Source organism: Oncorhynchus masou, chromosome 17, assembly GCF_036934945.1.
Source record: "Oncorhynchus masou masou isolate Uvic2021 chromosome 17, UVic_Omas_1.1, whole genome shotgun sequence".
Lineage (NCBI taxonomy): Eukaryota > Metazoa > Chordata > Actinopteri > Salmoniformes > Salmonidae > Oncorhynchus > Oncorhynchus masou.
Genome location: NC_088228.1, coordinates 1,258,776 through 1,271,275, shown reverse-complemented (window position 1 = coordinate 1,271,275; position 12,500 = coordinate 1,258,776). Strand labels below are relative to the sequence as shown.

General features: G+C 43.7%; 1 protein-coding gene across 1 annotated transcript in view; it reads left to right on the top strand.

Moving 5' to 3' along the window:
• LOC135558306 (collagen alpha-1(VI) chain-like) overlaps window positions 1-12,500 on the top strand; it is a 77,784-nt gene that overhangs the window by 2,968 nt on the left and 62,316 nt on the right. Inside the window, exons 2-12 of the mRNA XM_064992030.1 lie at window positions 1,559-1,688; window positions 3,796-3,996; window positions 4,506-4,665; window positions 6,531-6,644; window positions 6,845-6,865; window positions 6,967-6,987; window positions 7,451-7,495; window positions 7,805-7,858; window positions 8,549-8,593; window positions 8,709-8,762; window positions 10,087-10,185. Of these exons, the coding sequence (XP_064848102.1) occupies window positions 1,559-1,688; window positions 3,796-3,996; window positions 4,506-4,665; window positions 6,531-6,644; window positions 6,845-6,865; window positions 6,967-6,987; window positions 7,451-7,495; window positions 7,805-7,858; window positions 8,549-8,593; window positions 8,709-8,762; window positions 10,087-10,185 (944 nt within the window). The remainder of the gene's footprint in view (window positions 1-1,558; window positions 1,689-3,795; window positions 3,997-4,505; window positions 4,666-6,530; window positions 6,645-6,844; window positions 6,866-6,966; window positions 6,988-7,450; window positions 7,496-7,804; window positions 7,859-8,548; window positions 8,594-8,708; window positions 8,763-10,086; window positions 10,186-12,500) is intronic.

Here is a 12,500-nt window from a genome sequence, read left to right as displayed (position 1 = left end):
ACTATTGTATTTGGGGACTGAATTGTTTCTGTGGATATTACTGTATTTACTACAGTATTCTTTGTGGATAATATTGTACTATAGTGTAGTATTAACTATAGTGTTCTACAGCATACTACAAAATTATATAGTAAGTACTACACATGATTGAGGGGTACTACAGTGTGTAGTATAGTATTCTACACTTTTCTACAGTTTACTACATAATTCTATGGTAAGTACTGTAGTATTCTAAAACAAACATTTGTTTTGTTTTATGTTTACACAGTCCAAAGTAACAAATATCAAAAATTTTAATAAAGAACTGTACAAATGATACATGTGGGACATAAATATAACAAATTAAAAATATTTCATGAGATCTGTATGTAAAACATTTCCATTTGACATTTTAGTAATTTAGCAGATGTCACTTCCAGGAAGTGAATGAATCTTCAGGTAGCTAAGTGAGACAACCTCATATCACAGTCAAATATACAGAATACAAACATTCCATTGCAGCTAATCAATGGATATAAAGCGTTTTGAAAACAATATTATAAAATGTTCATACTGGGATAAATCAGAATTAGTTGGGTAACATAGATAAGATGTTTTATTTTCATGATATGCTTGTGAGTTACTTCTCATCAGAATGTATCTTGTTGTACTATAGTGGTTGCCGGTTGCAGTTATCTGTTCTCTGTCAGGGTTCAGTTACCTGGGCCACAGAAAGGGGAGAGGTCAAGCTTGTCTTCATATGTCAACATATCTTTTAAACCATTTTAAGGGATGATTGAGGGGGAACCAATTATCTCTTGGCTCCACAATGTCTGTGTGCCAGTCACTGTGTCTGTGTGATCTTGTCCAGGAGGGGTGTATTTGATATATGCCTGTTGATGATGTTTTGTTTTATGGTCCTGAGAGCGAGATAAGAACATAGTTTAGGAGACAAAGCTGAACGATAATTTATAGCCAATGCTATCTGGCTATGTGTGTCTTTGCTATAAAGGATCTCAGTTGCAATGTGTAAGCACTCTCAGAGAATTCATTTAAAGACACTGAATCTGAGAGTCACAGGGTTGTGATAGAGCTCATATAATTAAAGATGGACTTTATGATAACTCTGACTTGTGTGGTGCTCTCATGATTTGATAAATACAGGACATTTCCACTACATTACACTTCCAAAATCTATTAATAAAAAATCTGAAAACAGTAATATTTTATACACACATGAAGGGGTGTAAAATAAGCAATCATTTCTGATGAAAAAACACAAATGTGAAAAATTGATGGGTATAGCATTGTGTAAATAACCTCTCCATATTTTATTTTATTTTACCTTTATTTAACCAGGCAAGTCAGTTAAGAACAAATTCTTATTTTCAATGACGGCCTATGAACAGTGGGTTAACTGCTTGTTCAGGGGCAGTACGACAGATTTGTACCTTGTCAGCTCAGGGATTTGAACTAGCTCTAACCACTAGGCTACCCTGCCGCCCCATATACAGGTGTCAGGTGTTTGTTTCTGTTGAAGATATTTCCTATGTTTATGTTTACTTCGGTGTGTGTTCAGAGTGTCCGGTGGACCTGTTCTTTGTGCTGGACACGTCTGAGAGTGTTGCTCTGAGGGCCAAACCTCCCAACTTCTACATCGACCAGATCAAGAGCTTCACTGAACGCTTCATCATGGAGCTCAAAGAGATGTAAGACACACACACACACACACACACACAGTTATTTTTGGTCTCATGTGAGAGTAAATGTAATTCTGTTTATCCCTGTTGTATTAAGGTTCAACACTGACACTTTTGTAGCTTTAATTAAGCTTAAACAAATGTATGAGTTCCTCAAAAGATTATGACTATACCAATGTTGGGATAGTTATGACTTTGTTACAAAATGTTGTGAGCAATGTAAAATTATTCATATTGTATTAGAATATGTAATAAAATATTCAGGGGTTTTTAAATTTGCAATGTTAAACTTAACATGACGAACAGGAATAACATTCACTCTCACAGGTGGCCAAAAATAACTATCTGAAAGCCACGCCCCTAATAGGCTGGCTTCCTGAAAATAACCTATGGATTAGATTGAAAAAGACCCAGCTGCTGGGTCAACCCAGCATGAAAATGAATAAATTAATCTATGTTTGGGTAATCCAAACCAATATGTTGGATTATTCACAAAACCCAACCCTTGAAGGGTTCTTTGGCTGTCCCCATAAGAGACCCTTTTGAATAACAATTTTTTTGGTTGCAACTATAACGATTCTGGTTCCAAATAGGGCCCTTTAGGGTTACATGTAGCTCCATTTCTACAGAGGGTTCTACATGGAACCCAAAATAGTTTTACCTGGAACCCAAAATATAATTTACTATGGGGACAGCATTTACTATGGGGACAGCATTTACTATGGGAACAGCTTTTACTATGGGGACAGCATTTACTATGGTGACAGCATTTACTATGGGGACAGCATTTACTATGGGGACAGCATTTTACTATGGGGACAGCATTTACTATGTGGACAGCATTTACTATGGGGACAGCTTTTACTATGGGGACAGCATTTACTATGGGGACAGCATTTACTATGGGGACAGCATTTACTATGGGGACAGCATTTACTATGGGGATAGCTTTTACTATGGGGACAGCATTTACTATGGGGACAGCATTTACTATGGGGACAGCATTTACTATGGGGACAGCATTTTGGAACCTTTTTTCTAAGATTGTAGGTCCTGTTATAGGTAGGTCCTGTTATAGGTAGGTCCTGTTATAGGTAGGCCCTGTAGGTCCTGTTATAGGTAGGTCCTGTAGGTCCTGTTATAGGTAGGTCCTGTTATAGGTAGGTCCTGTTATAGGTAGGTCCTGTTATAGGTAGGTCCTGTTATAGGTAGGTCCTGTTATAGGTAGGTCCTGTAGGTCCTGTTATAGGTAGGTCCTGTTATAGGTAGGTCCTGTTATAGGTAGGTCCTGTAGGTCCTGTTATAGGTAGGTCCTGTAGGTCCTGTTATAGGTAGGTCCTGTTATAGGTAGGTCCTGTTATAGGTAGGTTCTGTTATAGGTAGGTCCTGTTATAGGTAGGTCCTGTAGGTCCTGTTATAGGTAGGTCCTGTTATAGGTAGGTCCTGTAGGTCCTGTTATAGGTAGGTCCTGTTATAGGTAGGTCCTGTTATAGGTAGGTCCTGTTATAGGTAGGTCCTGTAGGTCCTGTAGGTCCTGTTATAGGTAGGTCCTGTAGGTCCTGTTATAGGTAGGTCCTGTTATAGGTAGGTCCTGTTATAGGTAGGTCCTGTAGGTCCTGTAGGTCCTGTTATAGGTAGGTCCTGTAGGTCCTGTAGGTCCTGTAGGTCCTGTTATAGGTAGGTCCTGTAGGTCCTGTTATAGGTAGGTCCTGTAGGTCCTGTAGGTCCTGTTATAGGTAGGTCCTGTAGGTCCTGTTATAGGTAGGTCCTGTTATAGGTAGGTCCTGTTATAGGTAGGTCCTGTAGGTCCTGTTATAGGTAGGTCCTGTTATAGGTAGGTCCTGTAGGTCCTGTTATAGGTAGGTCCTGTTATAGGTAGGTCCTGTAGGTCCTGTTATAGGTAGGTCCTGTAGGTCCTGTTATAGGTAGGTCCTGTTATTGGTAGGTCCTGTTATAGGTAGGTCCTGTAGGTCCTGTTATAGGTAGGTCCTGTTATAGGTAGGTCCTGTAGGTCCTGTTTGAGACTTACTGAAATGGTAAGTAATTTACCTGTAGTTACATTGTTTTGTGTGATCTGACATATCTATCTCTCTCTGTCTAATGTCCTTGTTGCTAGGCGCCAGCCATGTGACCGCTCCCTGACGTGGAACTCCGGAGCGCTGCACTACTCTGATGAGATCATCTTAGTGCGCCAGCTGAGTGACATCGCCACCGAGCGACAGGCGCTCATCAGTGACATCAAGGGCATCAGCTACATCGGCAAGGGAACACACACTGACTGTGCCATCAAGAGAGGCATCGCTGAGCTGCTCATAGGGTAACACACAAACACACACATATATTGTTAGAAATGCTCATGTCCTCCACCTGGGTGGCGTAGTGGTCTGTTTCCACCAGGGATTCTGGGTTCGAGCCCAGGCTCTGTCGCAGCCGGCCGCGCCCGGGAGGCCCATGTGGCGACACACAATTGGCCCAGCGTCGTCTGGGTTAGGGTTTGGCCAGCAGGGATATCCTTGTCTCGTCGCACAGTGGAGGGCCGGGCGCAGCGCTAACCAGGTCGCCAGGTGTACGGTATTTCCTCCGACACATTGGTGCGTCTGGCATCTGGGTTGAATGGGCGCTGTGTCAAGAAGCAGTGCGGCTAGGTTGGGGTCGTGTTTCGAAAGACGCATGGCTCTTGACCTTCGCCTCTCCCGAGTCCGTGTGGGAGTTGCAGCGATGAGATAACTACCAACTAACTAAGTAACGCTCCCTAATTGCCCTCTGACCACACTGGCCCCTCCCAGTGGTTTTTCATTCTCCGTCCTTCACTGTGTGTGTGTTCAGGGGCTCCCACTACCAGGAGAATAAGTACATCGTCGTGGTGACGGACGGGCATCCTCTAACAGGTTACAAGGAGCCCTGTGGGGGGTTACAGGAAGCTGCCAATGAGGCCAGGCAACACGGGGTTAAAGTCTTCTCTGTCGCCATATCACCTGACCAGGAGGTACGACGCACACACACACACACACACACACACACACACACACACACACACACACACACACACACACACACACACATAGACCTAACCCTTTTAACCTGACCATGAGGTATGATATCATTGTAGCAGAGGTGGGTAACATCGTCTGACTCCTAAAGACTTGCATTGGCTCTCTGAGCTGTAAGGCAGAGGCTTTAGCTAGGTGGACTAACACGGAACCCAAACCGGCTGCTCTCGTGCGCCATCGTGCATACATTTATTTTGTCCCCCCACGCCAAACGCGATCACGACACGCAGGTTAAAATATCAAAACAAACTCTGAACCAATTACATTAATTTGGGGACACGTTGAAAAGCATTTAACATTATAGCAATTTAGCTAGCTAGCTTGCGGTTCTATTTTAGCCCTTGGCAACGCAGACGCTCGTTGGCGCTTGCGAACAGTGTGGATGCAATAATTGAATAACATAGATTTCAACATTTATTTTGCAACTCTCGCGCACGCGACACGAGCGGTGTAATCAAGGTATAACACGTGTCTTGTGGCACGCAGGATACCTACGTTTCTAAATCGGCCCTCTGCTGGGCGGCAGGTAGCCATCTATTTCCAGAGGATAAATAGCCAGAAGGTTGTTTGTACAATTACCAGATCTGGTGATAGATAGAAGGAAATGAAGTGTCTGGCAACTGTCCAGAGGCCTGCTGGTTCAACATCTCTGCCAGTTTAACATCTCTGCTGGTTCAACATCTCTGTTGGTTTAACATCTCTGCTGATTTAACATCTCTGCTGGTTTAACATCTCTGCTGGTTTAACATCTCTGCTTGTTTAACATCTCTGCTGATTTAACATCTCTGCTGGTTTAACATCTCTGCTGGTTTAACATCTCTGCTTGTTTAACATCTCTGCTGGTTTAACATCTCTGCTGGTTTAACATGTCTGCTGGTTTAACATCTCTGCTGCTTTAACATCTCTGCTGCTTTAACATCTCTGCTGGTTTCACATCTCTGCTGGTTTAACATCTCTGCTGGTTTAACATCTCTGCTGATTTAACATCTCTGCTGGTTTATCATCTCTGCTGATTTAACATCTCTGCTGGTTTAACATCTCTGCTGGTTTAACATGTCTGCTGGTTTAACATCTCTGCTGCTTTAACATCTCTGCTGCTTTAACATCTCTGCTGGTTTCACATCTCTGCTGGTTTAACATCTCTACTGGTTTAACATCTCTGCTGGTTTAACATCCCTGCTGGTTTAACATCTCTGCTGGTTTAACATCTCTGCTGGTTTAACATCTCTGCTGGTACTGTGACTGACCCTGTGACTGACCCTGTGACTGACCCTGTGACTGACCCTGCTCCAGGGATCCTGTAGTTTGACTGACCTTTTGACTGACCCTGTGCTCCTCCCAAGTGTTGCTGGGTGTTTGTGTTTCGTCCAGGCAGAGGGACCAATAGATTAAATGGTCAAGTACTACGGTGTTCCAGAACACTTATTCACTCGTGTTGACTTGACGTTGGTTTAGTTATGAGGTTATTCTCTGGTCACTAACATGGTGTTGACTTGACGTTGGTTTAGTTATGAGGTTATTCTCTGGTCACTAACATGGTGTTGACTTGACGTTGGTTTAGTTATGAGGTTATTCTCTGGTCACTAACATGGTGTTGACTTGACGTTGGTTTAGTTATGAGGTTATTCTCTGGTCACTAACATGGTGTTGACTTGACGTTGGTTTAGTTATTTGTACATTGATAACTGTGTGGATATATATATATACCTGTATATATATACTTGTATACCTGTATGTATTGATAAGGTACTGTTAACTGTAAATATTGAAAATTGATCAATGTCTGTATTGCTCTCTACAGGACACCAGGCTGTCAGTGATTGCTACAGACCAGAACTACAGACAAAACTTCACAGCAGCTGACAACAGCAGATCCACCCAGCTACAGACCATACGCAGCATCATAGATATGATCGTACGTATTACCTCCTCTCCTCTCCCCTCCTCTCCTCTCCCCTTCTCTCCTCTCCCCTCCTCTCCTCTCCTCTCCCCTTCTCTCCTCTCCTCTCCTCTCCTCTCCCCTTCCTCTCTCGCTCTCCTCCCCTCTCTCCCCCTCTCCTATCATTTTAAAGTGTAAATGAGTCTCTCTAACCTCTGATCTACTTTCTCTTTCAGACCAATGAGACCAAGGATGTGGTATGTCTTGCCTACAGTAATCATTAGTACATAGTCACATTCATCTGTCTTTCTGTGTTTATTGCCATGTATAACGTTTATTTTTTACATCTGATTTTCAGTGCTGTTCTTTCGACTGCAACGTAAGTAACCCCTAACCCATGATGACCCCTCTATAGCAGGTCGTTGTGTTCTATGAAGGCTCTCTGAGTGACATAGCGGTATGACCCATGATGACCTCTATAGCAGGTTGTAGTGTTCTATGAAGGCTCTCTGAGTGACATAGCGGTATGACCCACGATGAGCCCTTTATGACAGGTTGTTGTGTTCTATGAAGGCTTTCTGAGTGACATAGCGGTATGACCCATGATGACCTCTATAGCAGGTTGTTGTGTTCTATGAAGGCTCTCTGAGTGACATAGCGGTATGACCCATGATGACCCCTCTATAGCAGGTCGTTGTGTTCTATGAAGGCTCTCTGAGTGACATAGCGGTATGACCCACGATGAGCCCTTTATGACAGGTTGTTGTGTTCTATGAAGGCTTTCTGAGTGACATAGCGGTATGACCCATGATGACCTCACTGATGATGTGTTTTGTCTGCAGGCTAAAGGAGGTCCCAAAGGACCAGTAGGAGACCTCGGGTCCAAGGTGGGGCTCACACACACACACACACACACACACACACACACACACACACACACACACACACACACACACACACACGCTCGCGCGCGCGAAGACATAAAGACTTTTGTTAGCTCCCCAGGTTAATGCCTAGGATTGAGCTCAGTGTGCTAACCTGGTCATCATAGCGAGTGTCTGATTGTTATTATGTTGTGACGATGTTGAATTCTAATTCTCCACTCCTCTCTCCACCTCTCTTCCTCTCTCTTCTTCTCTCTTCCCTCTTCCGCTCTCCTCCTCTCTCCTCCCTCTTCCTCCCCTCTCTTCCTGCAGGGTGAAACAGGTAGACAGGGGATGCCAGGGGAGAAGGGAGACATCGGGGTAGATGTGAGTACCTGTGAACACACACACACTGTTAGTCTATAGAATCATGTATTCCACTAACAATCAGGATTAAGAAACACTGCTCTACTCCACTAACAATCAGGATTAAAAAACACTGCTCTACTCCACTAACAATCAGGATTAAAAAACACTGCTCTACTCCACTAACGATCAGGATTAAAAAACACTGCTCTACTCCACTAACAATCAGGATTAAAAAACACTGCTCTACTCCACTAACAATCAGGATTAAAAAACACTGCTCTACTCCACTAACAATCAGGATTAAGAAACACTGCTCTACTCCACTAACAATCAGGATTAAAAAACACTGCTCTACTCCACTAACAATCAGGATTAAAAAACACTGCTCTACTCCACTAACGATCAGGATTAAGAAACACTGCTCTACTCCACTAACAATCAGGATTAAAAAACACTGCTCTACTCCACTAACAATCAGGATTAAAAAACACTGCTCTACTCCACTAACAATCAGGATTAAGAAACACTGCTCTACTCCACTAACAATCAGGATTAAAAAACACTGCTCTACTCCACTAACAATCAGGATTAAGAAACACTGCTCTACTCCACTAACAATCAGGATTAAAAAACACTGCTCTACTCCACTAACGATCAGGATTAAAAAACACTGCTCTACTCCACTAATGATCAAGTCCTCTATTTCAGGGAAATGTGGGAGACCCCGGCCCTGTGGGGTACCGTGGAATGAAGGTACGGCAGCACAGTCACACACAGCGGATATGACCATGACACTCTTCATTAAATAACGTGTATTGCAATAATCGCAAACTGTTGTTGATTATGATAACTTGTGTCTTGTTTCCAGGGCGACCGTGGTGGAAGAGGTGACAAGGGCGAGAGAGGCCATAAAGGCTACAAGGTAAACCACACATCCATTGGTGGATTTTGTTTCCTCTTTAATCTGTTCTCCCATTAATGATGTAAAGTTTCTTTCCTCCATGTCTCCCCCTCTATTACCTACAATGTCTCTCTCTCTCTCTCTCTCTCTATTCCTCTCTCTCTGTCTACCCCTCTATTACCTACAATGTCTCTCTCTCTCTCTATTCCTCTCTCTCTGTCTACCCCTCTATTACCTACAATGTCTCTCTCTCTCTCTCTATTCCTCTCTCTCTGTCTACCCCTCTATTACCTACAATGTCTCTCTTTCTCTGTCTCCCTATTCCTCTCTCTCTCTGTCTACCCCTCTATTACCTACAATGTCTCTCTCTCTCTGTCTCTCTATTCCTCTCTCTCTCTCTACCCCTCTATTACCTACAATGTCTCTCTCTCTCGCTCTGTCTACCCCTCTATTACCTACAATGTCTCTCTCTCTCTCTCTGTCTACCCCTCTATTACCTACAATGTCTCTCTGTCTCTCTCTCTCTATTCCTCTCTCTCTCTGTCTACCCCTCTATTAACTACAATGTCTCTCTCTCTCTGTCTCCCTATTCCTCTCTCTCTCTGTCTACCCCTCTATTACCTACAATCTCTCTCTCTCTCTCTCTCTCTATTCCTCTCTCTCTCTGTCTACCCCCCTATTATCTACAATGTCTCTCTCTCTGTCTCCCTATTCCTCTCTCTCTCTGTCTACCCCTCTATTACCTACAATGTCTCTCTCTCTCTCTATTCCTCTCTCTCTCTGTCTACCCCCCTATTACCTACAATGTCTCTCTCTCTCTGTCTCCCTATTCCTCTCTCTCTGTCTACCCCTCTATTACCTACAATGTCTCTCTCTCTCTGTCTCCCTATTCCTCTCTCTCTCTGTCTACCCCTCTATTACCTACAATGTCTCTCTCTCTCTCTCTGTCTCTCTCTCCCTCTCTCTCCCTCTCTCTCTCTCTCTCTCTCTGTCTCTCTCTGTCTACCCCTCTATTACCTACAATCTCTCTCTCTCTCTCTCTCTCTCTCTCTCTATTCCTCTCTCTCTGTCTACCCCTCTATTACCTACAATGTCTCTCTCTCTCCCTCTCTCTCTCTATTTCTCTCTTTCTCTATTCCTCTCTCTCTCTCTCTCACTCTCCCTATTTCTCTCTCTCTCTCTCCCTATTTCTCTCTCTCTCTTTCTCCCTATTTCTCTCTCTCTCTTTCTCCCTATTTCTCTCTCTCTCTCCCTATTTCTCTCTCTCTCCCCCTATTTCTCTCTCCCTATTTCTCTCTCTCTCTGTCTGTCTCTCTCTCTCTCTCTCTCTCTCTCTCTCTCTTAGGGAGACAAAGGACAACGGGGAACAGATGGAGTTGATGGACGTAAGGGTGATCCAGGGTTTTCTGGTCTAGCTGGCTGTAAAGGTTCCCCAGGACCTGACGTGAGTCCTTCTTCTAATGTTGTAATAATTTAAACCCCAGTCCTACATTAGGTTTAGGATGTGTCTCTCTGTATCTACACTGAGTATGCAGAACATTAGAACACCTGCTCTTTCAATGAGACTGACCAGGTGAAACCAGGTGAAAGCTATGATCCCTTATTGATGTCACTTGTTAAATCCACTTCAATCAGTATAGATGAAAGGAAGGAGACGGGTTAAAGAAGGATTTTTAAGCCTTGAGACATGGATTGTGTATGTGTGCCATTAATGGTGAATTGCCAAGACAAAAGATTTAAGTGCCTTTGAACGGAGTATGGTAGTAGGTGTCAGGCATACCGGTTTGAATGTCAAGAACTGCAATGCTGCTGGGTTTTTCACACCCAACAGTTTCCCGTGTGTATCAAGAATGGTCCACCACCCAAAGGACATCCAGCCAAACTGAAAAAACTGTGGGAAGCATTGAAATCAACATGGGCCAGCATCTCTGTGGAACCCTTTCAACACCTTGTGGAGCCCCGATGAATTGAGGCTGTTCTGAGGGCAAAAGGGGGAAGTCCTAATGTTTTGTACAGATATACAGTGCATTTGGAAATTATTCAGACCCCTTGACTTTTTCCACATTTTGTTGCGTTACATCCTTATTCATCAATCTACACACAATACCCCATAATGACAAATCAAAACCAGATTTTGTTTTATTTTAAATTTGGAAAATATATATTTTTTAAATACAGAAGTATTCATATCCTTTACTCAGTACTTTGTTGAATCACCTTTGGCCGCGATTACGGTCTCGGTTTTCTTGGGTATGACGCTACAAGCTTGGCACACCTGTATTTGGGGAGTTTCTCTGTCAGGTTGGATGGGGAGCGTCGCTGCACAGCTATTTTCTGGTCTCTCCAGAGATGTTCGATTGGGTTCAAGTCCGGGCTCTGGCTGGGTCACTCAAGGACATTCAGAGACTTGTCACGAAGCCACTCCCGCATTGTCTTGGCTGTGTGCTTCGGGTCATTGTCCTGTTGGAAGGTGAACCTTCACCCCAGTCTGAGGTCCTGAGCGCTCTGGAGCAGGTTTTCATCAAAGATCTCTCTGTACTTTGCTCCGTTCAACTTTCCCTCGATCCTGACTAGTCCCAGGCCCTGTAGCTGAAAAACATCCCCACACATGATGCTGCCACCACCATGCTTCACTGTAGGGATGGTGCCAGGTTCCCTCCAGATGTGATGCTTGTCATTCAGGCCAGAGAGTTCAATCTTGGTTTCATCAGATCAGAGAATCTTGTTTCTCATAGTCTGAGACCTTTAGGTGCCTTTTGGCAAACTCCATGTGGGCTGTTGTGCCTCTTACTGAGGAGTGGCTTCCGTTTGGCCACAATACCATAAAGTCCTGATTGGTGGAGTGCTGCAGAGATGGTTGTCCTTCTGGAAGCTTCTCCCATCTCCACAGAGGAACTCTGGAGCTCTGTCGGAGTGACCATTGGGTACTTGGTCACCCTCCTGACCAAGGCCCTTCTCCCCCGATTGCTCAGTTTGGCCGGACGGGCAGCTCTAGGAAGAGTCTTGGTGGTCCCAATGTCTCTGAGCTCTACGAACAACTTCTTCAACCTCATGGCTTGGTTTTTGCTCTGACCTGCACTGTCAACTGTGGGACCTTATATAGACAGGTGTGTGCCTGGGGTATTGTGATGTCATTATGGAGTATTGTGATGTCATTACGGAGTATTGTGATGTCATTATGGGATATTGTGATGTCATTATGGAGTATTGTGATGTCATTATGGGGTATTGTGATGTCATTATGGGGTATTGTGATGTCATTATGGGGTATTGTGATGTCATTATGGAGTATTGTGATGTCATTATGGGGTATTGGGATGTCATGATGGGGTATTGTGATGTCATTATGGAGTATTGTGATGTCATTATGGAGATTTGTGATGTCATTAGGGGTATTGTGATGTCATTATGGAGTATTGTGATGTCATTATGGGGTATTGAGATGTTAATATGAAGTATTGTGATGTCATTATGGGGTGTTGTGATGTCATTATGGGGTATTGTGATGTCAGTATGGGGTATTGTGATGTCAGTATGGGGTATTGTGATGTCATTATGGGGTATTGTGATGTCATTATAAGGTATTGTGATGTCAGTATGGGGGTATTGTGATGTCAGTATGGGGTATTGTGATGTCATTATGGGGTATTGTGATGTCAGTATGGGGTATTGTGATGTCAGTATGGGGGTATTGTGATGTCAGTATGGGGTATTGTGATGTCATTATGGGGTATTGTGATGTCAGTATGGGGTATTGTG